Below are 24,563 nucleotides of genomic sequence, written 5' to 3' on the forward strand. Positions count from 1 at the left end.
ATTCCATGTGTTCATGTGTATGTCATTGCGTATTCTCATCGTTCGTATGTTGCAGAAATGGATTTGATAATCACAGATCAAATTTCGATCTGCTATTCACTTAAATTCGGCTGTCATAGCAGCGAGGTATGAAAATGCACAATCTAAAGGTGCTGGCTTCGCGGCAGGGGCGAAGGAGAACCGTCGGGGTTCTGAGAGCCGTGGCGGGTCAACGCGGCCTGACGCGCCAGACTGTTTGGCCCGCGAGGAGGAATACCTCGAATACGGCGGCTTTCTGCCCAGCTCATGGCGGCCGGTTGGGTAGGCGCATTGACAGGAGCGCCTGCAAGTTGAATGATAGGGGTTTGAACATAAGCACCCTGCATATGAGCGTTTGTCGGAGCCACAAAACCTAGGGCTGAAGGCATGGGAGCCCCCGAGAGAGGGTTGAATGGAATAAAGGGTCTCGCGGGCGAACGGTTTCTCATGGGAGCCAGTGGCTGCAAGGCGGGGGAACGCGGCCAAGGGTCTCTGCCCATGGAGGTAGGTCCCATGTACGGCACCTCACAAGCATTGCTCAGCCAGTTGTGCCGCGCCTCTGGGTCATTCATAACTTCGGGATCTTCCCGGGCCGTAACTATGCGATTTTGCGGGCGGTTCCTCCAGCTGGGCTGGTGACGGGGGAGGCACCCTGGGACCTCGGCTGTTCCACTGACGTTTCCATTCTGGAAGTTAGAGTAGCCGTCCCTGTAGCTGGCCGAGTTTCTAAGAGCCGTTTCAAGAGTAGAGACCAGTCCCTGGTTCGCTGGGTTGGCGGCTCGAGTGTGGGCATGCGGCAGTTGAGGAGTAGGATTAGCCAACCAGAAGGGGTCGTTCGCATTGGTCATGACTCTGTTGTACTCAGCATCAGCGGAGGCAACCGCACGTTCTTCCAGCACGCGTATCTTGTCAGCATGTCGCTCTCCAGTCTGTCGTGGCGCTCGAACGAATTGGCTGTAATCATATCGAGCAGCTTGGCGGCGCTCCCATTCGAGTCTCTCTGCAGCAATCCTCTCGGATTCCTGTCTCTCCAGCTCCAGCAGTTCCGTCTCACGTTCATCGATCTCGCGAACCTTTGCCTCATATTCCAGCGTACCCACCTGGACTGCCTCGCTACAGTCACTGGCATCTGAGTGAACGTAGAGCATGGGCCCCAGACGTCTTCTGACGGGCTCGATAGACACAGGCGTGGAAGGATCAACAACCCCCGACGGAGTAAAGGGGCTGATGCGGTCAAGGTTCGGAAAGTCAACAGCCTGAGGAGTGGTTATTTCACCGCGATCATATGACCTCTGCTGAAACGGTGTAGTCTGCAGTGAGCTGTTCTCTGACTGTACTCGAGGACCAGCAACCACGATGCTCTGGTCGAGGTATTGAAAGCGTGGCTGGCGGCCCTGGTGCTCGTGGTACTGCTCATGGAGGGGGGGACTAATAGGGGCAATCAACAGGTCTTCATGCGGAACAACTGATTGCTGCTCAGTGTTCTGCCAGTAGGAGACATCTCCAGAGCCTGTCTCCTTCCGGCGGGCGTCTTCCAGAGGAGCTTCGAATGGGTTAGTACTCCATTCGCGTCGGGCAGGACGTCTTTCTCTCTCAGGGCTGCTTTCGACGGTGGGCAACATTGATTCTGTTCGACTCGACTCACGCGGGTCGAAGGGTGCCACGTTTGGAATGGAGGGCATGAGTCGGCGCGAGCCGTAAAGGCTCGGCCCCGGAGCACGAGCGAGGTCCTCCGTAATGTATTCCATTCGAGACTTGGAAGGTTGACCAGTACCCAAAGCAGGCATCGCCGATTGCTGTCTCTGAGAGACGTGTGTCTCACCGGTTCTGCCAATTGGCTCTTCGTTCGTCTGTGTTTCACCAGCTGATGCGGGCCGGAATTCAGCAACCGTTGGTATCAATGGCCGGTGAGCTCGACTGGTGAAGGTTCCAGAGGTGCCGTTCACGCTCAGCCCAGGCTCGATTCTTGCGTGAGATACGGTAGATTGGGTGGAGGTCTGAGTATTGGCCACCTCAGAAGTGCTAACAGAGCTCTCACCCGCCATACTCATGTTACGACGTGGCCACTGAGAGCTACGTCCGGCACCACGCCGAAAATTGCGGCCGGTAGATGGTACACTCATGCCCTGAAACTGTTGGGTCATCTGTGCCATACCCGGGTGCGGATATTGGTTGAAGCCCTGTTGGAAAGAAGCCTGTCCATACGCTGCCTCATGTGGCATGCTCAAACTGGGACCGAGAGCAATGTGACCCGGTGGTGCATAGTACACTGGTCCCTGAGGACCCTGGGGGGCATAGAAAGGATGATAAGTTTGAAGCTGAGGGCAGATGGGGGGTGCACCCTGAGAAGGAGCGAAATGATAAGCAGGTCCTGGGTGAGAATATCCATGGCCAACGGGGAACATGTTTGATGGGACTTGAGAACCAGGTAAAAGGGGAGGTGGGTGAGGAAGTTGAAACCCTGGAAATGCAGACGCGCGTGCAGGGCGCTCTGGAGCCCCAGGAGGAACGAGATTTTCGGGCATGCCCTGATACATGACGCTCTGATTCCCCGCCCACACTGGACCAAAGGGATCTGAAGATGCCATGGGGAGGGAGAAAGGGTCGGTAACGATGGAGGGGGACGAGGCGGGAGTGGGGGGATGGATGATGAGGGTGAAGGAGGGAAGGGAAGGAGAAGGGTGAACGGGCACTGGCTTAATACTTGTCGGTCCCTGCTGGTTCTGCGGGGATTCCAAGCGAGCTTCTTGATCCTGTGCCGACTGCCTTGGGGCAAGTCTGTGGTTTTCACGGGACGCTATCTCAGACAGAGTCGTCTGACTGATCTGCTGTGAAGGCTTCTATCAACTAAGTCCGCGATGCAAGGTACCCTTGGAGTATCACAGTGTCAATAACTTACCGGAACGAGGGACTGTAGCAAGCGTTAGTTTTGCCATACATGCGACCCATCCACACCAAAGAGGTTGTTACTAACCTGATCTGCACCAGACAATGCAGCAAGCATTTGCTCTCGCTAACACTCTTGTTAACACAATCTCCATAAACAAACCCGGCTTTTGCCCTGGAAATCACTAGTGGATCCCACAGCCTCATGTTCAGCTGGGGTTGGACCGAAGCAACCCACTGCCTAGATGGTCGTGACAATTCATCGACGACATTCAATGATGGCTATGTGTTGACACGGACCTGATGCATTCCTAAATCATGGACAGAAGTGCAAGATTTCTGCGTACCGCTGCGAGAAACTGCTGCAACCGACGACTGCGGGCCCATTTCAGCTTCCTGCTCCATTGCTGGGGCACACTCAGCCACGAGCGCGCCAGCTTCACCAGCGGCGAACTTTGCGAGACTGACCCAGTTTCTCCGCTCTATGCATTATATGTGAGTACCCGACAAAGCCGTCGGACAAAATGCTTGCAAAGACAATTCATGTAGACGGATGATGTACTCACGCTTCTTGCGCTTGCGTTCCGCCATCTTGTTGCGAGAAACCGGAGTTGATGGCGGGGAATTTGGGGGGAGGAGTGCGTTGAAATCACGAAGTAAGAGCGTTCGGTGAGTGCGTATTATCACTTATAAATATTCCAAAGATACGGCCCCGCCCGTCTTGACGGCGTCGCAGCACTATGTGAAGTATGTGAAGTATGTGAAGTATATGGACTCGTTATTCACGCGACGAGTGGGTCTGGGAGGGTGCTAGACCCATTTTGCTGATTGGCTGGCTCTGGAAAATGCATTGAGTCTCCCCCGCCGAGTCTTCGGCATGCCGATGAGATGCCGAACCCGAAAGGAACTACTCGAAAGATATCGTAACGCGTGATACCTACAGTATGCAGAAGCCGTGCACGATACCATGTGGAGCCTGGTGGCTAGCCCGGCCCCTAACTTCCTCCGTTGCCATCGAGGGAGATGAAGCATGCCCCAACAGCTAGATCCGGCCCGGCCCACAGTAAACTCCGCAATTGCCCCCAAGTCAACGTCTACTCCAACCACCCGACAGGGTGCAGGAGAGCAGCCAAAAGACCAAGCATGAGGTACAAAGGGCCTTTAGATCTTCTTGTCTCAAGGAGCAAAAAAGATATCAATCGTGGACAGCAACATTTAATTCAACAAAACTGAGTATATATTTCTTGCCTCATTCCCTGGAATTCCATCGGTTCCCAAATCAGCATGTCTACTCCAACCTTCACCAAGCCATACCGTCCACTCACCTGGCTAATCACCGCTGCTCCTCAGGTTTAGGTCTTGCTCTCACTCGAGAGGCCCAGAAATATTGTCATTGCGACCTCGCGACAGCCGTCCTGCACTCCAGATTGATTTGCGGAAGTCGAGTCGCACGGCGGCCAATGGCACGCCTTTGACGTTGACAATCTTGCCGTCATAGAGACCCTCGTGGATATTCTGGAGTCATCAGAGCACAAGATTGATGTTCTGGTCAACAACGCAGGATAGATTCTCTTTGGAGCTGTGGAGCAGCTCTTAGGTAAGGAGCGCCGGCGCTAGATGGAAATAGTGTATTTGGACCGAGCCAGTTGATCGAAGTACTGGTACCTCGCATGCGCCAAGGCTGGCCATGAGGCTGAGCGGCTTTTGCCGTTGGATCGAGACATGATCCCGCGAGTTGGGCTCGTTCGCGACTGGTGTGCTCATGCACAGAGGGTCGTCAGGGATATCGCGGGGAATGTTTACGCCGAACAATAGGGATAGAGATCTGTAAGGAGGCGTTGTTTCTCAAGCAGGGGGGTCACACAAGGAAAGGGAACGCCCAGGAAAGAAGCACCGCCACCCCATGGCCAACTTTGCCCTAGGCCCTAGGCATTCATGTTGCAGATAAATTGGCATGGAGTACGACCATGAAGGAAATCTACATTGCACCGGCTGAGCAGATAGCGTAGTCACAGTGAAATCCAATAGCAGCGCTGGTAGTAGGGAACTGAAGGCAAGCAAGAGCAGCAATGGTATCCATTCGAATGTTCTTCTACCTAAGAAGAAACATGTTCGTAAACGATTGACCCGCGGTATATCCCAGCCGCTTCAAGAATGCTCGCAGATGCTTCGCAACCGCCTAGCACTCCAAATGTACCCGCTCAACGCCCCGCAAATTCAAGTCATAAGGGAATCAAACGATCGCTAATACAGCATGCGTCAAAGAATTCAAGCAAAGCCCTACCAACAGCTGGACAGGTGAAGTAGACAGAAAAGAATAAACACAAGAAATCAATAGTATTGTTAGCGGTTGTTCCGGTCCGCACGGGCCTGGTGCCAGATGGTATCACCGCTGAGTGCAGAGAAGCTGAGAGAAGCGAGATTGCGCCAGCTTGATTGCGGGGCAGAGCTCGAGTGGGTAGAGACAAGTCCAACGCTCTGTTCAGTATCCGAGGTATCGTCATCGTCGACGCCGGCAATCAAAACGGGTACAGAAGATGTGTCAGATCGGTGGTATGCTTCCTGTGGCTGGAGGTCGGGGGAATGCTCGCGAGCATCGCCAGGTTGACAATGAGCCATCGAGCGAACAACGTCGCCCTTACAGATCGGGCAGGTTCGTCGGCGAGTCGTAAGCCAAGGTGTACTAAATACGAAATCAGTATCCAGGACATTATTGCACAAAACAAACGTCGGGGTACTCACATGCATTCCGCATGAAATTCATGGCCACATGGCAAGCTCATAACCCGGCTTTCTCCATCGACATATTCCTCCAGGCAGACGACACATTCGACTTGTCTTCCAGTGTACTTGCGTCTCCAGAGTGTTGAGCCAGACTGCGGACTCGTCGACTTCTCTTCCTTGGGCAGCATAGAGGAATCAGTGAAAATACCAGCAATCGTTTGAGAGCGCGATCGGTTCGGCCGAGAATAATTCGACCGGCTTTCATTGCCAAGAAGTGGGGAAGTTGGCGAGACAGGTCCCGGGCTGGAGGGTCCTGCAGAGCTGGAGCTGGATGATGAGGAAGTACTAGCAATAGTGTGGTACGTTCGGACAGGGAGACGCTCAACGACTGACTTCGGTGCGCGCCACCGACGACGTCGAATCCGAGATCGCAGTAACAGCAAGGCATAGACCACAGTCAATGTCAACAACGGACTGATGACCAAAACCAGAAGAGTATCGAAGAATGGGCTTGTTGACATGCTTGTAGGTGTCAACGTGACCCAAAGACCTTCGTGCTCTAACAACATGGTGGCTGGGCGGCTTGATGAATGAGCTGGATCTTGCGTCTTTTGGTTTGATGTAGCGCTGTGAGTAGATGCCAAAGAAGAAGGCTGGGCAGGCTGCGTCAGATCATCACTCCAGCCAAAGTGGCTTGAGAACCAGCCCTTGCCAGAGGGATCGGACCCTGCATTTCCAGTGTTGGAGTCCTTCTCAAAACCCTTCGAATGAGCGTCACCAACATTACCAGTGGACTTGTCAATGCTTTGGTATTCACCACTTCCTGGAGTGATGCTGCCACCACGAAGCAGATTGGATGTGGATGCCATGTCTGTATCCGGGGCAGACGTCTTTGCACTATCCCTACCACTCACCGAGGTACTCGGTGTGGGGAGCGTGCTGCTCCTTGGCGGCATCAAGTCAGGGTCTCTCCAGTCCTGTACACCGATGACAAAATCATCACCACCGATATCATCCTCGGATGACAGCTCGAGTTTCTGATAGTTCAAATTATCATCAACTTTGTCACGGCTGCGACGATTGGGATCTGTAGAGTCTTTGGAGGATCCCGATCGAGACTCGGTTTTCTCCCAGGAGCCCAGGGTTAACCAATCGATGTTGCCGCTGCTCGGAGGGCGACGACTGTCCTCTTGGTGCCCTGAGCTTCCATGCTTGCTGCATAAGCCAAAGAGCGACCCGAGAGTACGGAAGAATCCACCACCGGACTTTGAAGCAATAGCAGGCTGCGCCTTGGCCGTAGAAGAGGGTGTTGAAGTTGGCACTGTCGTCGCCAGGGTAGTTGTAACTTTCGCCGGGTTTTGAGCATCCACGTTGGCTTGGCCAGAGACCTTGGCCTGTAAGGCTTTCAAGGCCTCGCCAAAAGTGGTTGCTCCGGAGTGCGCAGGAACTAGCGACGACAGAAGGTGTGCAGTGGTGTGGGAAGTGAACAGGGCTGGAATGGTGACATTGGAAGTATCACCCCGCGCATACATGGTAACCAAGTTGCCGCCTCGGGTATCATCGCCGACAATCACTGCAATAGCTCCACGACGTTGGGCCCACTTGACCTTCTCAAGGAAGCCACAGCCACCACGGCTCAGTAACACAACATTGCCCTGGATCTCGGCAGTCTCCTGTAGCGACTGGATATCGGCGTGTGTCGATTTAGTCTGGACGTAGTCTCCGTACTTCTGAGCTGCTCCAGTATCTGACACATCGGAATCGGTCAGCGGATGGTGCAAGTGATCGTCGGTGCCGTCGTTCAACGAGGGTGCAGCTGCGGCATCACCTCGATCGTACTGCCGGGTAGCCTCAGCTTGTGTTGGTAGACGGGCGCGGTTCTGTGAGACGGGCATATCGCTCACTGCACCAGTGCCGGATTTCTGTTCACTGGCCCTGGGGGCCGAGTCTTGGTTCTTGTGACCGCTGCCCTCGCTCCAGCCAGGAATATCAGAGCAGCCCAGCTCCCCTTCTGCCCCAGCGGCCAGGCCGCCTTCACCAAAGCCGCTTCCTACCCAAAGCTGACCGCTCAGACCTTTGCCGGGTAAAAGCGGGCCAAATGCCGCAGGGCGGGCTAGGAAAAAGGTCGAGTTGTCATCGGTGAGGCTGATGATCGCCGACGGAGGGAATAGTGAGGAGGGAATGTTGAAGGAAAATAGGGCGTGCAACCCGGACGTCCGACCAGCGAGCGTATTCGGGGACGCTACCGTAGGTGAAGAAAGCGCGGAAAAGAGGGTGAGGAAGATGGGGAAGAAGATTAGGCAGAAGCAAACGATCAGAAGGCGTGGTGGCCGCATATTGGGCAGACAGGCCTGAAGGTGTAGGTACGCAATAGATGAAAAGGAAATTGGACGGGAGAAAGATGGACGATCGAGGGGCACGATTGAGGATGTTTGGTAACTCGTTGTATGACAACGCTGACACACCCGTAATGTTTACCAATCCCACGGTTGGCGGCAAGTGAGCAGGCGGCCACTCATCGAAGACAATGAGCAGCACCGCTGGTCAGAGCGAACCGAGGGCCACAACCACACACGCAGAGGCCAAAGGGGGAGAATATAGGTGATGGCGGAAGGAGTTGGTGAAGTCACTTGGGATGGAGAAGGGGAGGTGAACTAACGGATTACGTAACTCCCTTGTGACGGCATTGCGCCCCGGTCATGTGGCGGGCGCCCCATTTCTGATTGCCTGAGGCATTTTTCGGTGGTTTATGGGTTTAAGATAGGGTGGTTTTAGTTAGATTGGGGCTATCAGGTTTCTAGAGCGCAAGGAGTTGCCGCTAAAATAATCCTTAGCATGGACGGAGTATAGAGCTCCTATTCAGCCCACTTGATCCAGTACCATGTTTGGCTCACCGCTGAAGCCAGTCCTCCCGCCAGCATCCTCCGTCGATCATGCCATCATGCTTTCGGGCAACCACGTCGGCATTTTGTAGTGGCTTTTGCACAACGTGACAGCTCACAATTCTTCTAATCAAGAACTCAGTGCCAGATCTTGAGGTCCACCTGACAATATCTAGAACTTTTGAGATGCATACTGACCTGACCCGCGATAGGGTCGATCCACTTTTCCCAAGGCAGTCTAGCGTATATGGTAAAATGACTCGAGGCCCGCATGACGTGTTCCAGGTGATCTACGGGGCCGGCCGGCTGCAGAATAACGTTCTAGAAACGTGGGCCGAAGAACCGCAACAAAGACAGACCCAGTGAAACAACGAAAACATACATCTTTCGCTTACGGAGGGTGCACGGTACCGGCCTTAACCGACCGTACCGTATCGTGAGGGCTACCAAGCTGGAAGCACCATGGCCAAGAAGCCATGGAAGTAGCTCTCAGCCAACCCTGGTTGACCGTCTAGAACTCTGAGCTGCTCAATGACCTTTTGACGCGGGTATGTACTAGGTATCCTTGCCCAGTGGCGTGCTCTGGCCAATCCGGAACATGACGACTGATGACATGGACGGCTTGGCGGATACTGAGTACTTAAGATATATGCCTATCAGCATTCTGCATCGAGCCACCGGTACATCATGACGACCCATGGAGAGAACAATGGACCTTAAGTCGTGTCTGACTGGTTCTTATCCGCAGTTCTACCCCATGGTATGTCGTCACAGAGTCCCGAGAGCAGCGAACTAGCAAATGAGTGGGTCGAAATAAAATGGCCGACCTGAACATATAATCCGTCAATTGGCATGTTTTTTCTCTTGGTTTTCATCATAGAGAATCTCGGAGACCTGAAATTAACAAAGCCCATAATTCAATTTCTAGCTTCAACTTCCTCTTCCTCTCCCCTTTACTTCCTTAACCCATAGAAAGTTCGCCATGTCGAACCTGATGCACAAAGTCAAGGATGTCATGACCGGCCATCTTCACTCGGAGAATAAGGAATCCGGCCAAGATTCGTCTAAGATGGAAAATCGGGCGGAGGGTCAGTTTAAATGTTTTTCTTGACTAATTTAACTAATACTCATACCCTAAAGATGTCCGTGACAGCTATGGTTCTTCCAACACAGGCACCCAGGACTATGGTTCCAGCAACCTCAATCCGTCTGCCATAGGCTCGGAAAGCTATGGTCCAAGTGGTGGTAATGGATCTCGCGCACGCCACGAATCCAAGATGGGTAACAAGATGGAGGGTCAGAGCACCCATACTATCCACAGTTATTGCATATTTTAACACAGAGATAGGCACTGGCAACGCTTATGGCTCAACAACCACTGGTACTGGCAACTATGGCTCAGGCGGTTACGACTCCAAGATGGGTAACACAATGAGCTCTGGCGAGACGTACGGTCCTACCACCACCGGTTCCAGCAGCTATGGCTCCCGCGGCTCGGGCTCAGGTACCCATCACGACTCTTCCAAAATGACAAACAGAGTGGATGGTACTATAAACCCTCAATAAGAAGCTGTCATAAGCTAACCTCAATAGAACCTCGTAACACCTACGGCTCAACCGGTGCCGGAATGCCCAATTACGGCTTCGACGCTCACCCCGACTCTAAAAGGGGTCAGGGTGACACTGGCTTGGGTGGTTATGGCGGTACCCAAGACGATTCCCGAAAGGGCCACTCAGACTATGGTGCATCCACCATGGACTCTGATGCATTTGGCTCGAAGGCTCGTACTGGGGATCTCGGTACCGAGTCCAGCGGCTTTGGCTCCACTGGAGGCTATGGCTCCGGCAATATGAATGCTGGCCTTCACGATTCCAACATGGCTAGCAAGACGGAACCCCGTGCTGAGAGCAATCTGGGTAAGGAAATCATAATATCCAACCAGATCCAAGAACGGTACAGCTTACCCGCTTCAGATGACCGCGGAACTTACGGAGGTGACCCGACCTCCAATGTCGCATCCACCGGCCAAACTGGCGGCTACGGCTCCAACTACGGTACCACTGGCAGCAACGCCATGGACAGCGGCACCAAGGTCCACAACACCCGTTCGTCCAACGTAGCTAAGCAAATGGAGAACCGGGCTGATCCTGAGATTGAAAACCGCGGTGGTCTACAAGGCTTCGGTGGCGCCACAGCCGGCGGCAGCAGCTATGATGCGCCTGAGTCCACTGGCAGGAGAAGAAGCTCCGGCCCGCACAGCTTCAACCTGCTTAACAAGCTGGACCCCCGCGTGCACAGCTCGGACTACGACAGCAATGCTGCCCCCAACCAACGCGGACAGTAGGTCTTGGACAAAGAATAACTGGATGGTGCTGTGAATGTGACGGTTTAATGTGTGTTGTATTTTTTTGGGAATTTTTTCTCCTTTCATAGATTGATACTTGAAATGATAATTGGTTGTCCGTTGAAAATAAAACGACGCGTTGCCGGTTATTAACTGAATCCAATATCGCAAAAGCGCCTTTGGCTATAGAACGAGAGAATACCAGTGATTATAGCCTAGTCCCACCTGACAATAAGGAACAATAATTCGAATCAGTATTAGTTCTTTTCAGCATCCGGTGGGCTTCAAGTGCTGCCAAAAGCCACCAGTTGAATATTGTGCCGAGCGAATACCCATAGCAGCATTCAGGGGACCGGCTGTCTAGTTACGGCGGAAAAGGAAAGAGATGACCAGCACACCAATACAAGCAAGGAATGCCAGGAACATAAATGCAGCATCAGCCTCAGCAGTCACGCAGCGGCTATGGACCTTGTGCTTGTCAGAACACCATTTGATGTCCTTGTCTTCGTAGCAGCCTCCGCTGATGAGAGGGTTATCCCAAGTAGGTCCATCAGTAGAAGTGTTATTGCAGTCAACACCCTTAAGGGCCACTGAGAAAGCCTAGATTATTATAAGTACATATCATGATGTAGTGGTATGCACGGTAGGTTAACTTACGACGCCGGCGGCTAAAAGAGCAATACCGGTTACACCATCAAGAACCCATGTAATGACACCCCTTAGGCTATCGACAAGAAGGGAGACAATACCAACTACTGAAGCAATGATACCGAGAGCTCCAGTGAAAGCAGCGTAGCTAGTCTGAGACGGGACCTTGCCGTACTTCTGTTGCCTTGCAAGAGTGATGGAGAGACCCAGCACAACAATGCTGAAAAGAATCTACTCAATCATTGATTAGCTTGATGTCAACACCACATGCAGAGAGCTTTCACAAAATATTTTTACCTGGATAAAACGCGCAATGCTCGAAATCATCTGCATTTTGGAGTGTAAGACAGAATATGCTAGCTTGCTTGTGAGGGTTCAAGTACAATTCTCAAGAAGAAATAAAAATCAAACAGCGAGAGGCCAACAGCTGTTTTATGTCTGGAAGATAGCCGGACTGAAGACTCAAATTGGTGAAAAAGCAAGCTTGCAGGCACAGCCTTACTATTAGCAGCCCCATCGGCCATGTTGGGGGCCAAGGGGACCGTCGAATGCAGGAAGCGGGTTTCGGACTACCAAGGAGAGTAATTTCATTTGTTGATCCTTGCGAGGAAAAGAACGTTGGCCAATGATCAAGATAATACCCACATCAATATTCACCGGCGTGATGCACCGCCAGTTGGCCATGGGCGTGCACCTTCAAGCGCCAGTGTTGTTGAGCAGCTACATCGGGTGAAACTACAGACCGGGCTTAGAGCCTTATTTACCACGGTGCCTACAGCTGCAATATCAAGGCCATAGACAACAAAGTAAGGATAATGTCTATAGGCTTTGGCTATTAAGCCTGTCAAGGGTTGGTTACTGGTGAGGACCTGTTTTTAAAGTGTGAAGCAGTGATGTTTCATGGCCCAGCACAGCCCTTTGCCCCGCAGCCCAAAAAACGCCTTGGCGTCTAAATGGCCCCCGAGGGAGAAATGTCACAGGTCGTTTGAGAGCAACTCGCCATCATTTGGGTTAAAAATAGCGCTTAGGTGAGGCTAGCTGGGGGCTTTTATGGATTTACCAGTTCCAGTATTACGAACCTCTGCAGGATGCGGTAAACCACCCATAGCCCTCCCAGGTCTCCCAGTCAATTTTGCGTGGCTACTTTGTGTCTACTCATTTGATCTCAGACTATCCTTGTACAATTGCATTTGGAAAGATGCTATGCTCTGCAGCAGTTCTGAAGCCACCTTGAAAAGTGAAACGCTTTCTCAAAAGCAATCGGCAGTCTCACCGACCACATGGATCATTATATTCATGAAGCAAAGAAGCGGACGTCAAAGAACAAATTCCTTTGAATACAACCAGAAAGACTGCACTGGCATGGCATGAAAAATGGGAGCTTTGCAACGAAAGGAAGATCCCCGGTCAAAAGGTTATCGACAGAGAACCTTGAGTCATGAACACATCCTTGCTAATTTCCATCATGTACAGGCAAGGAGATAGACGCCGATGTTGATAACCAAGGCTGGTAGTAACAGAACAAAGGGATAAAGAAGGCAAGAGACTGTGTGGGCTACACTGAGGAAATATTGGATATGAAGACAGGGGGTGTCGAGAGAAGCAGAAAGAAGAGAGTACACCAGGTAAAAAGGACCAGGACATTCATCGCCAAAATCATGACTGGCGCGAATGAGGGCTGAGAACATGACAAGACAAAAGACAAGAGAAAAAAGTCACAGTATGCAGGTATGCAGTAGGTATGACGGCTTGAGCCCAACACCGAACCCCAGGAAGAATCAAGCGGTTAGCGCCTCGGCTAGCGCACCAGGCCCAGAATATCAGGAAAATGTTGAATCGTCAAGGGAGAAACGCAGAATCATCAGGAATGAGAAAAATCATGCTGGGCTGCCCTGTCTCAAGGCGCCAACTTTTAGGCAGGAGACAAATCGAGAAGCTGAGTCATACAATAGTAGTGCAAACGAAATAACCAGACGGCATCATTTGTCCACCTTTTGCCAGCCATTGAGATAGGCCATCAAGCCAACTCCAAGAAGAACCACGCCAAGCATGGATGCATAGGGGCTTGCCTCTTCCAGGTAATGGCGCCGTTGCCATCGCGTATTTGCCGTGGCTGTAGCATCCATTCCTTGAATCTCCGAGACCGCGTCAAAGCGCTGTACGGATGAATCGCCCATCTTTGGCTCCGCAGTGCCATTCTCGACTGAACCCAGATGTCCAAGAATGGCCTTGTTCGAATCATGGGTCTGTATACGCGGATTATTGTCAGTGACAGCGGCCGAGGCCTTCTCAGCGCGTTCTTGGCGGATAGTTTCAATCATCTCCGCCAATGACTTGCGTAACCCAACGTTGTCATCTTCGGTCTTCTCTGCGCGTTCCTTAAAGGAAGCCATCTGCTTGCTCATTTCATCCATCTGCTCCATCACAGATTCAAGATGACGCTGGAGTTGTGCCTCGGTGGAAGGCTCTGCCTTCTCGGCATCAGAAGCCGTAGCCTCCGAGGGAAGGATGGATCCGTTGGTTTGACCAGCGGCTCCCAACTCATAATGCTCTTGCTTATCCTGGGACACAAGATCTATAGAGGTATCAAGAGCACGCTCTGCGTTGGCATCCGCAACGTCCGCATCGCCCGACGTCAAGTGCATCTCCAACTGCTTCAACTTCGCTTCCGCAGATTCGCGAGCAGTCTTTTCCTGGCGAAGGAGATCTTCGAGTTCTTTGATGCGAGTCCCTTGGGTTTCAAGCTCTCGCTTGGTAGTGGATAGCGACTCAAGGAGGGCTAGTATCTGGCTCGAGTCACGCGAGACAGGAGAATTAGTTGAAGCTGATTTCGGCCTCTCGGTATCACTGCGCTTCAAGGGCGAAAACGCATCCGAACCACCACGCGGTGGTGCATCTGGCTTCTCCGGAAGAGGTTGTTGGGGAGGAGGAGCGGGAGGTTCAGAGAACCTGGAGAAGGAGTCGACGCGAGGCATCTTTGGGCGGCCATTCAGTTGACGGGGACCGTTGCTCTCGAGGGGAGAAGGCTTCATGGCCTTTTCCTTCTCGGCATAGCCAGGTTTCATGATGGCTGTTAGAAAGTCATCTGTCTGACGAAGGTCCTGAGACTGTTGCTTGGCTTGTTTCAACTCGCCCTGGTGATTCAATCAGTAAACAAGACGAGGAATTTACAGAAAGGGCAAGCAGATCTTACAGTGAGTCTCTTCACAACCTGTTCAACGGAAATTGGGGAGTTCCAATAGTTCATCTGGCGTTGTTGGTGCATGGCATTCAGTTGATGGCTAGCGTTGCTTTGAACGCTGCGATTGCTCAGATTACTACCAGAGCGCCCACGCAGGTGAGAGAGTGGTTGACTGAGAGGTGAAGGCAGCAGGCCGCCGCCTGAGGCAGGATCCAAATCTCCGAAGTTGAGGTCCAAAATGTTCGGAGTCGTTCCATAGAGACCAGCATGTTCAACCTTGGCAGAAACCTTGTGGTGGACAATGGTATTTTGATCCTCACTAACGATATCAATTCCTAGTTCCAGGGTATCATTCTCGCGCAGCTCGTGTGGTTCAGACTCGCGGTTCTCAGGCGATAAACGGTTGCCATTAACAAAGGTGCCATTCGAGGATTTGACATCACGAATCCAAATCTTGCCAGTTTTGTCGGCCCAAATCTCAGCATGCTGGCGAGAGAGAACCTTGGAATCAAAGAACCCATTCACAGGGGTAGGTACTGTCTTCGCATTGGTCTGGCGACCAATACGCAGCACTTCCGGGTAGAATGGCACGTTAATTTGCTTCTTCTCGAAAGTACCATTCACGGGCGTAAGCGCCAAAATCGCAGGTGGTTCCGCAGACTGCCCGTTAGTCTGCCGAATACCATTTTGTTGCGACGACTGGAGCATGTGTTGTGACGGGACAATATTCGAAGGCTGGTGCATGGCAGACATGGTCGATGAGGCCGTAGGTCCTGATGAGAAAGCAGGAACTGCTTGTGATCGAGTATTTGTTACACCGGCGACAGGTTCGGCCTTCGAGCTTGGCCAAGGATTTCTGATGGGCTTCTTCTTTGATGACCAAGTGTTTACTTCAGAGTTGGGAGTCTGGCCAGTATGGGTATCTTGCGCGCTGTTGGTCACCGTCGTTGTGGAGGTAGAGGAGGTAGAGGAAGTCGAGCCCAGCGAGGACGAGGAGTTGGAGCGCTGAACGTGTTTCCGTGGCATGAACATCCGTGACACTTCTCCCGCATCCACTGAAGAGAGGGCTCCTTGTCCTCCGTTGCCAGTGCTATACCATCCCAAGCGAGACCCCGATTGCACACTAGGCGGAGATGCCACAGCAGTCATGGAGAAGGTGGCCGGGGAATGTTAGACACAATCCGATAGCAGAGCAGTGGCCAACAGTCGCGAACTAGGAGAGCCTTCACAACAGGCTTCTCTGGTAGTGGAAGGAAGGGAGAGGTTGTATATTCTGCGAGGAGATAATTGTCGAGATTCAGAAGGAGATCTGCGATGCGCGTGAGGTTGTTGTTTTTGGTGGTCGGCGGGCTAATTCAGCACGGTTGTGTTAGCGCTGTTTCGGTCGGCAGACAAACAATTTATCGAGCACCCCAGGCCCCAGGGTCTGGACTCGAGCCATTAAAATGGTCTGAATTTGTCGGAAGGTTCCAGGCTTACCCGTGCACTGTGACTTCAGGGAGATTTAATCGCAGTCGGGGGCAGAAAGTTGGTGCTCCAGGCCAGGGAGGTGTGTGCGGTCTTGCCGAATCGTGAGCAGCGACCGATGTCTCACACGGTCCCAGGACAGTGGAGGAAGCACAAGACGGATTACCGCCTTGTCACAGGCTCAAGGCCACCCTAATAACGATTTAACGAGGGTAGTATCAAAGATCGGGGATGGTCGGCCATGGAGGAAATCACCCAAGGAGGAGGATCGTCTGGTCACTTACTCCCTTGACGCCCCCAGTCGGATAGGGTCACGTGCACAACCGGCACGTGTGCGGTTCCCACCCGTTGTAGTCACGTGTGAAGGCGGAGACGGAGGTACCGTGATGCGCTGCCAGCAAAATGGACCTGTTTCTCTTGGAAGTATCACCAGAGCGCATTGCTTAGCTTGGTTCGGTTCTGGGCTCCCGCTCATTACGTTCTACTCTTGTGATCTTATCTATTTCTCCATTTTCTCTACAAGATGCCAGTTGTTGCAGGTCCTCCCGCAGGGGGTCCTGTCGGTCCCTCAACCTTCGACAAGAGTATGTTCTCTACTGAAACCACCCTGAACCGCTGTGCCGTGTGTTCCCCAATGTGGAGGTCGAAGATAAGCTGATCAAAGTCTAGTGAAAATGGGCGCTATGATGGGTTCCAGTACGTGGCCGCAGGATGGTCTTGCTCAACCTCAGTAACTACAAGAGCTCCTACTAATGCGACACCGAACCTCTAGCTGTCGGTGGAATCATGGGTTTCATTATCGGTATGGGGGATACCAAGCCACGCATATTACAAACTCTGAATCATATAAACTAACCAAACGAAGGAACTGTGACGATCTTCCAGTACGGCGCTGGTCCTAACGGCGTCATGCGCACTCTGGGCAAGTACATGCTGGGCTCCGGTGCGACTTTCGGGTATGTTCTACTTCTTTGTCAACAGTTGCCTGTGACTTTTTTAGGGGATCTGGGTTCCTATACAATACTTGAAGCTAATCTGGTATTTAGTCTTTTCATGTCCATCGGCAGTGTTATCCGTACCGAGGGTCCTCACAACGATGCCTGGCTCCGCGCCCGAGGCCCCCCTATGATTCTTCCTCGGCAGACCCCTCTGCGCTCGATGCGCCAATAACCTCGTTATTTCCCGGTTCCTTTGCGAGAATGTCCGAGAGGGCATGCGACATAACCAATTCGAAGGGGACGGTTTTGTACGATATAGTCATTCTATTTCTGAGCGTTTTCGACAGGCTTGGATCCGGAGGAATTCTAAGCTGCAAGGCTATAAGGATGTGTCTGTAGGGAAACTGGTGCAGAGCTGATCCCTTTCCCGCTCTACAATGTACATATGTCAGCCGCCTTTGGGGTTGCATGGTAGTGGTGCCTGTTCAGGTAACACCAGCACCCCAGTGGCTGTTGACGGTACACCTGCTTCTTTTCACTATCAATACCTTGGTACCTGATCTGATGTCGCTCCGCTCCGGAGTAGATGGCAAGCATTTCAGTCGGCCAAGCACACAGGACGTTTGGACCTTGGTCTGGACGTGTATGCCTACTACCTAAATGATTTCAAATGTATGATTACCAATGATGCCTTCCCAAAAATCACTAGACTATACGTGGAGAGAGATAGTCTTAGGTAAAGGAGAAAAAGAACGCATTATGAGGGAACAGGCTATAGAGGAGACATGGCGGATATACATCTGCTCCTTTATGCCAGGTAATGCGGCAGGCTTTACATGACGGAGGCAACAAAAAGAGTGTTTTATGGTTTACCATGATGGGGAGACAACTTACGAAGGAACGGAACATCGATCTCAAATTAGAGGAGATTCGATCTCTTAATGGAAGCATGCAATCTCTCTCCTCCGCTAAGAGAAGGATTAAAGCAGAGATGCGAAAGGTAGAAGAAGAATGGCGCAAAATGATGTTTCTACGGGAAAGGGAAATAGCATTGGCAGACTGGAGAAGCAAGAGAGAACAAGCGGATTGGGCTTTGCCATCAACCCAGACGAATTTCACGAAGGCGCTCTCAATACGCTACACTCCCCAAAGATGGGTCCAGGCCAATATATCCTTCAGGAAGCTATTACGCTCCTGCAGGATACCCCACGAGGCTCAAACACTTACTACCGGATCCCGGCTCACCTCGATGTCCCGGGAAACGAACTAGCAGACGAACATGTAAAACGAGCCACTAGCGGGCCACCAGAGAAGCAATACGTCCCCCCGCCCCAATGCTTCTCCGCAGTCACCCTCCGCTCTGCGCGTAGAGGGCTAGATTAGAAAGCATAGTAAGGAAAAGTTGTTAGAGAGCTATGAACGCAGCAGGCACGGCGCCTTCCTCCGGAGGTCGTAACAGCCTAGTAGGGCATGAAGTGATATAGCAACCTCAGTAGCGCTATAGAAGCAGCAGCCCTCTCTCAGGTCCAAGTAGGCAGGATTGGATTCAACAACTTCCTGGCCTCTATGACAAAACCGACATAGACCGATATCTATACGGGACGGCCCTGGAGACCATTTACTATGTTCTTATGACCTACGAGCTACATGATAACGAGACGATATCTAGCAAGATAGCAATTATCCTTCTGACCTAGCAAATGTGTTAAGCGACCTTAAATAGGCAGGTAAGATAGCATGGTTTCTACTAGAAACCCGTAGGTTAAACTACCTACAACATCTAGCCTCTATCGATTTTCAGAAGAATAACGGGATGGGTTGTGACCGTAGCTTATTGGTATAACACTCATGAGCACTTAGGCCACGAGAACTTTAGGAAGAGGAGGAGGCCTAAAGTGGCCCTATAATTAGCTCGCACGGTAGTGCACGGTAGTAAAAGGAATCTATACACCCTATACTACTAAGCCTATCCCACGCGTTATAATAAGAAAGTGTATACGACCCGGTGTCCGGGACACGAGGACATGGAGACTGCTGCGCCGAAGCACCGTTTTCTTACCAATCCCTTAGCACTTCCGAATACCGCTGAGGGAAACAGCCTCACAAGCTCACACAAAAGTAAGATCTAGGCACTTACGCCGGCGAGCTGCGGAGGAAAGAAGGATATTAGGGAAGGGTGCGAGGGCTCTGGGCAGGTCGGATACGGAAATATATTTCTCAAATATAACTTTGTATGTCGTCTTCTAGGTAGCGGCGACGGGCAACTCTTGACATGTCGCCGTACGGAGATGCAATAGATATAATGGAACTCTCTCTCTCTTTTCACGAGGAAGGATGACCGTTTCCGTTGACCAATTATTGGAATTTTTGACACTTCCCTAACATTGTGTGTTTAATTATAACAGCAGGGCATCAGAAAGAGTCAATCAGAGAAATAATCCATGGCAGACAGGTTTCCTTATATACAGTGATTGAGCGGGATGATAATGGTGGTTTGCAGGTGGGCGCTGTATTGTAGTTTGTGCAAACTGATTCTGGACAATCACCCGGATTGTCACTCGTGCGCTAGGGCGGGTAGGAGGAAAGTGACAGGTTGCCAGATCGGGCGAGAAAATCGCCAGGTTAATTCTAAGTTGTCCAAATCTTGTCCCCATATTTCATTCTCCAAGCATACTAAAAGCTCATCGAAGTCCTCGATATCAAACTTCCCGCTGATTGAGCTTCGGAGTTCACCAAGTGTACATGGTGACATCGATTTCCGGCACTGTTATCAATGATCGCACAACTTACCATCAAGATCACAACAAATTGTCTATGAAGGCGTGGTATTACAAACTCAGCTAGATCTGCTCCTGAAATCTCAATCCTTACTTTCGTAGTCTACCATAGATGAAAAATCTTGCGTTATAAGGAGAGTCGCACCCATTTATCACCTTTTCCACAACCAGTTTCCACTGTTCATTCGAGGACTCAGTACTCCGGAAAAACAGGGGTTGTACGGCTGCGCGTTGTGTTAAGTTCCCCTTCATTTTCTATTTCCATGCTTATTGGGTTGGCAATAAGGCCACTTTCTTCAGTGGGCACATAGGACGGTGGAATTATTGAACCCGAGCTTGTCCCCTAGCAAAAAGGTCGCTCCTGATAAGCTACAATAAGTCTGGCTTTCAAGATATCATATACAGAGTTCAGAGGAAGTATCAACTTCGGCAGGCTATCGCCAGCAGCTGATAAGTTGGTTGCAAGAATGTCGATGCCCCATATTGCCGGGTCTTTAAACTAGCGACAAGAAAATAATCACAGTCAATTTTGTTGTATGTACAGTATATCGTCTATGCATAGCAAAGGGGTTTCTAAACGAGACTTTGATGGATTATGTGCTGTATTTTCTGAAGTTATGTTTCAGCCACCCAATTAAGCAACGACTGACACAACACCACCTGTTATTCCATTACAATCCTACGCAGGATGGGGCTCATTGTCATCGATGCTGCTGTTGATGCGGCGTCGGAGGTTGCATATGTGTTTTGTAGCAAACACCCCGGAAGTGTTTTCGGACAAGCACACTTTCCCAAACAGCAATACATAGATAGTGGAGGAAAGTGAAAGGGAAACATGGCCTGAGGGGACTAGGCAGTCCCTAGAATTTCAATAGGTTTGATGCAGGAGGGCCAGATGTAAGATCTGTTCCATCTACATCGTTCGTTTGGTCTTTATGGGAATGCCCGGGGGGGCCAGGCTTGGTACCATTGATGTGTCTCAGTGAAAGCCTCCTAAACCTGAGTAGTGAAATGTAGCAGTCGTCGCAAAGACAAGCAAATCGATGATCCTCCAGAAGAGTGATGGGATAATACATAATTCAAGAATACGAGGTTGTTTCGTTGGCGTATTTGCGAATGGCGCACAGGAAGTCTCGTATACTGTAGTACCCCCCAGCTACTGTATCATCTCACACCTATTAAGCGAGATGAGGAGCAGGCGATTACAATGTTCACTACCCAAGTCCACTGATTAACGTGCAAATAGAATCCAAAAAGAAACTCTGGTTACTTTTCAATTTTTCAGGCCATATTTGGGGCCCGTATCCGCGGACCTCGGCCCTTTCCGGCCCATCGTCTGGCTACATCCCGTTTCTTGCCCCTCCCTTTGTGTAACCACTGACTAATTTTCTATGCATAGAAAAACAGGCTAAGGGAAGGTTGACTCGACTGTATGTGTTGTGTTAATCGGGCGAGGGGAGGAAGAAGCGTTGAGTGAAGTGATTCAACATTAATCGGCCAGCAATCGTACTTGCGACAGAACGCGAACTTCGCCCACCTGGATGGACCTCGCTGCAGGAACGGTCGGAACTCGCTCGCGAAAGGTCCCTTGAACTTTTTGCAATGTCCATTGTTTGCATGTTTTCATGCCGACGACCCGGACATGCCCAACTGCAGATTGGCCCTTCCACCGCCCTTGAAAAACCGACACGGTCGGACACGTCACCTTCCGAATTTCCGCGTTCAGTTCGCACTCCTGCAAGGAGAACTAAGGGCCCGGTCGAATGAGCAGACGTTCTCGAACCCCTCAGAGCCATGAAAGGAAGGCGAGGTGGACAATCGCGGTGGATCGACCTCGGAGGGTTCCCATGGGTCTTGCCAGGCACCGGCATCTGAGTCGCTCGAATTCATCCAGGCGGATTCTCGCCAAGCCGGGGTTCTGGATGCTGGCAAGTCCGCGGGTGTCTGGCCCCCTCGTGCAACTTCTCGCGTTCAGTGGCTAGCAGGGGCATCTCTGCTGCCGGAAAGTGGAACTGTGGACTGTGGACTGTGGACTGGTCGGGCACCACCCGAACGAGGCAAAATGAGACAAAATCCAGAGCTAATCTCGGCTACTTCACCCTGCCAGCCAATCCGATCGCTCCCGGAGGGTTACCCAGTGACGAGGTGGCCGCTCATCCAGGGAACTTGCGCCAGCACTGCTTACACCACTCAAGGGCGAATCGTAACCGACTAGCCCTAAGGGATCCATGCTGTTCGTTCCTGCATTATGACGCCAGGGGTCAGACAGGCGATGGTTGTTGACGAAGAATAACAAGACCCAACAATGCCGCTCCAGAGATGCAGCTGCATGTCTGCTGTTTCGAGAGCATCCTAATTAAACAGAGCGAGCGCGTACGGAAACCCGACCCGAGACCTAGAAGGTTTCAGCGGGGGCTAGGCTCGATGGCTTGAGTTCAACCGTTGGCACTCCATCGACCCCATTTTCTCTAGTCCGCATTGGGTAGGTAGGGTCTCTGGCCACATCACTGATGGCATCGTCGAGGGGTGGCGAAAGAACCTCGTATTGCGCCTGGCCAGAATAACAGCTGTCACATGTGGCTGCCCGGTAGGTTTCCCAACCGCTGTAGGGACGTGTCCATGCAAGCCTGGGATCGTCTCCAATCGCCAAGCGACAACCCTCATACGACATCGAGACTATGATGCCGTGCAGCGCCGGTTGACGCGGGAGTACCTCTCCCTCGCATACGGGCTCCTCTGGTCTCTCCGGCTCTATCCAATCTTTCCGGGGAACCCGAACTGGAGGGAGTCTGTGCGGGCCAGCCAGACCCTGACCGTATTCGTAAGGCTCTTGGCACGCGTGGTTAGGGTTGTGATTGCCCTTGACTCCATAGTTCGAATTTGGGCCCGCCCTATTTCGGATAGTCCCAGGAACCGCGTTCCATCGGTCCAATAGGGGCCCCGTTTGGCCCCCTAGTCAGCCAGCAGAATAAATGGAAAAATCAATAAATGCAAAAAAAAAGCTCCAAATACAAAACGCAAAATTTTAGCCGGCGCCGCAGGGCTCAATGAGGTCCTTGAGTGGACGGCCCTTTCCCCAGGTTGGCCACCGTCTCGTGTGTGCCTGGAATTATTTAGACTGGGCGCATACCACGCCCTGTCATACTTCCTCCTTCTCCCTCCCTGTTAGGCGCCTCGAAGACTCTGCATTCAACCCCAGTCACTCGTTTTTCCGTTCACCGGTACTTCGGTACTCTGTCACTCGTTCATACTCCCTCCACTCCTCCACTCCCAATCTACTCGAGCTACGCTCCCTCTACCACATTCATTATCCTCGCTATCCTCAGCCCTTGAGTCCCACTCGTTTGTGCTCAAAGCCTCCACTAGACCCTTCTACGACTGGCGATTGCATCGCGTCTTCTTTCACTTCTACTCTCAGCTCGGCGTGACTCAGTTCATTAGCGGGCTTCGGTGATTGTCCTCGATACTTGGGGATATTCTTCCACAAACCACGTCGCGGCGCGAGATCTCGACTTCATCTTTTATCCAACAAAACAAACACCTCACCCTCGACAAAATGAAGCTTAGCGCCATTCTCTCTCTTCTCTGCATCGCTGCCGCCCCGGTCATGGCGGCAGACGATGTCACCTCCGTTGCGACAACGACTATTACCAAGACCTTGGTCCGCGTCAACTCCGTCACCGCGACACCCAGCTCGACTATGGTAACCACCTCAGCGACTTCCACTCCTCTGGTCACCTCCTCTGCAACCAAGGCTGCCGCCTCCGCCTCCGCCACCAAGACTGGCGGTGCCGTCGCGGTCGGTGCTGGCATGCCGGCTGCCCTGGTCGCGGGATCGTTCGCGCTGATTGTGGGCGCGGCCCTGTAATCGCAGCCGCGATCGTTTGAAGGAGCCATTGAGGCAGGATGACTTCGCAGTCACGGATGGTTGCCTTGCACTTAGGCCCCGACTCTCCAACATTGTTGTGTCTGCTTCGACCATCACGGCTCTCTTCACTTTCTGCCGTTCATCTCCAGCAGGGCCGGGGTTATCTTTTTTATTTTGGATTGATAATTTTTCTTCTCTTCTACCCTTTTACGACACCTCTTGGTTAGCTGGAGAACCCTTTTTGGAGGAGACAAACGGCCCTTATACGCATTTCACACTTCCAATACCCCCTTTACGATTTCTGTGGACACGAGTTGATGTTGATTTACTTTCTTCTTCTACACCCCCTTTTTCTTCACTTCTTCTGTTCATATAGTGTTTCGTGGATGGCTTTTCGCGGGAGTCAACAGCAAGAGGGTCTTGTCATACCTACTACTGTCTGGGTATGGCGCAGTCCGGATGCAAATACCAATTTGAATCCATTGCTGAAAGTAAACCCGATTTGCTGTCCATTGAACATCAATTGACCCTTGTTATTGTTCTTATACATCTAGTTGCAAGTAGATCTACCGTAGCGCGGATCATGCCGATCGAACATTCCAGTGGATCTGGCAGGCTGCCGTGGTCTCCGGGGTCGACTGAGAGCGGATGGCCGTGCGCCCACGCGTCCGCCACTTCGGGCAGCCTGACGTGTGATCCGATCTTATCTCCTGGTATGGGACTGATTAATTGATTTGAACCCTCGGTTTCCTCTCGGGGGAACTCCATTACCCCCAACTGATATTCCTGATATCTCTTTCACCCTCCAGAGCGCCCAGTTTGCGCGCGT

General features: G+C 51.7%; 9 protein-coding genes across 9 annotated transcripts; 5 read left to right on the plus strand and 4 right to left on the minus strand.

Annotated features, from left to right (window-relative positions):
* Positions 1-143: 143 nt before the first annotated feature.
* Positions 144-3,495, minus strand: N7482_000642 (uncharacterized protein; the record flags this gene model as incomplete). The annotated part of the gene is made up of 3 exons (XM_056682767.1): positions 144-2,336; positions 3,252-3,384; positions 3,467-3,495. The coding sequence occupies 3 exons, from the start codon at positions 3,493-3,495 to the stop codon at positions 144-146; spliced, it is 2,355 nt and encodes a 784-aa protein (XP_056546373.1).
* A 693-nt stretch (positions 3,496-4,188) lies between these two features.
* Positions 4,189-4,719, plus strand: N7482_000643 (Short-chain dehydrogenase/reductase SDR; the record flags this gene model as incomplete). Its single annotated transcript, XM_056682768.1, has 3 exons — positions 4,189-4,254; positions 4,351-4,452; positions 4,561-4,719. 3 exons carry the CDS (start codon positions 4,189-4,191, stop codon positions 4,717-4,719), a joined length of 327 nt encoding a protein of 108 aa, XP_056546374.1.
* Positions 4,720-5,247: 528 nt separating this feature from the next.
* On the minus strand, positions 5,248-7,964 carry N7482_000644 (PA and RING finger domain protein; the record flags this gene model as incomplete). Its single annotated transcript, XM_056682769.1, has 2 exons — positions 5,248-5,587; positions 5,647-7,964. The coding sequence occupies 2 exons, from the start codon at positions 7,962-7,964 to the stop codon at positions 5,248-5,250; spliced, it is 2,658 nt and encodes an 885-aa protein (XP_056546375.1).
* Positions 7,965-9,492: 1,528 nt separating this feature from the next.
* On the plus strand, positions 9,493-10,855 carry N7482_000645 (uncharacterized protein; the record flags this gene model as incomplete). The annotated part of the gene is made up of 4 exons (XM_056682770.1): positions 9,493-9,598; positions 9,651-9,806; positions 9,859-10,014; positions 10,104-10,855. The coding sequence occupies 4 exons, from the start codon at positions 9,493-9,495 to the stop codon at positions 10,853-10,855; spliced, it is 1,170 nt and encodes a 389-aa protein (XP_056546376.1).
* Positions 10,856-11,215: 360 nt separating this feature from the next.
* Positions 11,216-11,836, minus strand: N7482_000646 (MARVEL domain-containing protein; the record flags this gene model as incomplete). Its single annotated transcript, XM_056682771.1, has 3 exons — positions 11,216-11,455; positions 11,513-11,734; positions 11,801-11,836. 3 exons carry the CDS (start codon positions 11,834-11,836, stop codon positions 11,216-11,218), a joined length of 498 nt encoding a protein of 165 aa, XP_056546377.1.
* A 1,646-nt stretch (positions 11,837-13,482) lies between these two features.
* On the minus strand, positions 13,483-15,833 carry N7482_000647 (uncharacterized protein; the record flags this gene model as incomplete). The annotated part of the gene is made up of 2 exons (XM_056682772.1): positions 13,483-14,637; positions 14,697-15,833. The coding sequence occupies 2 exons, from the start codon at positions 15,831-15,833 to the stop codon at positions 13,483-13,485; spliced, it is 2,292 nt and encodes a 763-aa protein (XP_056546378.1).
* Positions 15,834-16,674: 841 nt separating this feature from the next.
* Positions 16,675-17,321, plus strand: N7482_000648 (MGR2/ROMO1 family protein; the record flags this gene model as incomplete). The annotated part of the gene is made up of 5 exons (XM_056682773.1): positions 16,675-16,735; positions 16,821-16,847; positions 16,924-16,953; positions 17,017-17,107; positions 17,198-17,321. The coding sequence occupies 5 exons, from the start codon at positions 16,675-16,677 to the stop codon at positions 17,319-17,321; spliced, it is 333 nt and encodes a 110-aa protein (XP_056546379.1).
* Positions 17,322-18,100: 779 nt separating this feature from the next.
* On the plus strand, positions 18,101-18,472 carry N7482_000649 (uncharacterized protein; the record flags this gene model as incomplete). Its single annotated transcript, XM_056682774.1, has 1 exon — positions 18,101-18,472. The coding sequence occupies one exon, from the start codon at positions 18,101-18,103 to the stop codon at positions 18,470-18,472; it is 372 nt and encodes a 123-aa protein (XP_056546380.1).
* Positions 18,473-23,422: 4,950 nt separating this feature from the next.
* N7482_000650 (uncharacterized protein) lies at positions 23,423-23,734 on the plus strand (the record flags this gene model as incomplete). Its single annotated transcript, XM_056682775.1, has 1 exon — positions 23,423-23,734. One exon carries the CDS (start codon positions 23,423-23,425, stop codon positions 23,732-23,734), a length of 312 nt encoding a protein of 103 aa, XP_056546381.1.
* Positions 23,735-24,563: the final 829 nt, after the last annotated feature.

Source organism: Penicillium canariense (assembly GCF_028826845.1).
Source record: "Penicillium canariense strain IBT 26290 chromosome Unknown utg000001l_segment0_segment0, whole genome shotgun sequence".
NCBI lineage: Eukaryota > Fungi > Ascomycota > Eurotiomycetes > Eurotiales > Aspergillaceae > Penicillium > Penicillium canariense.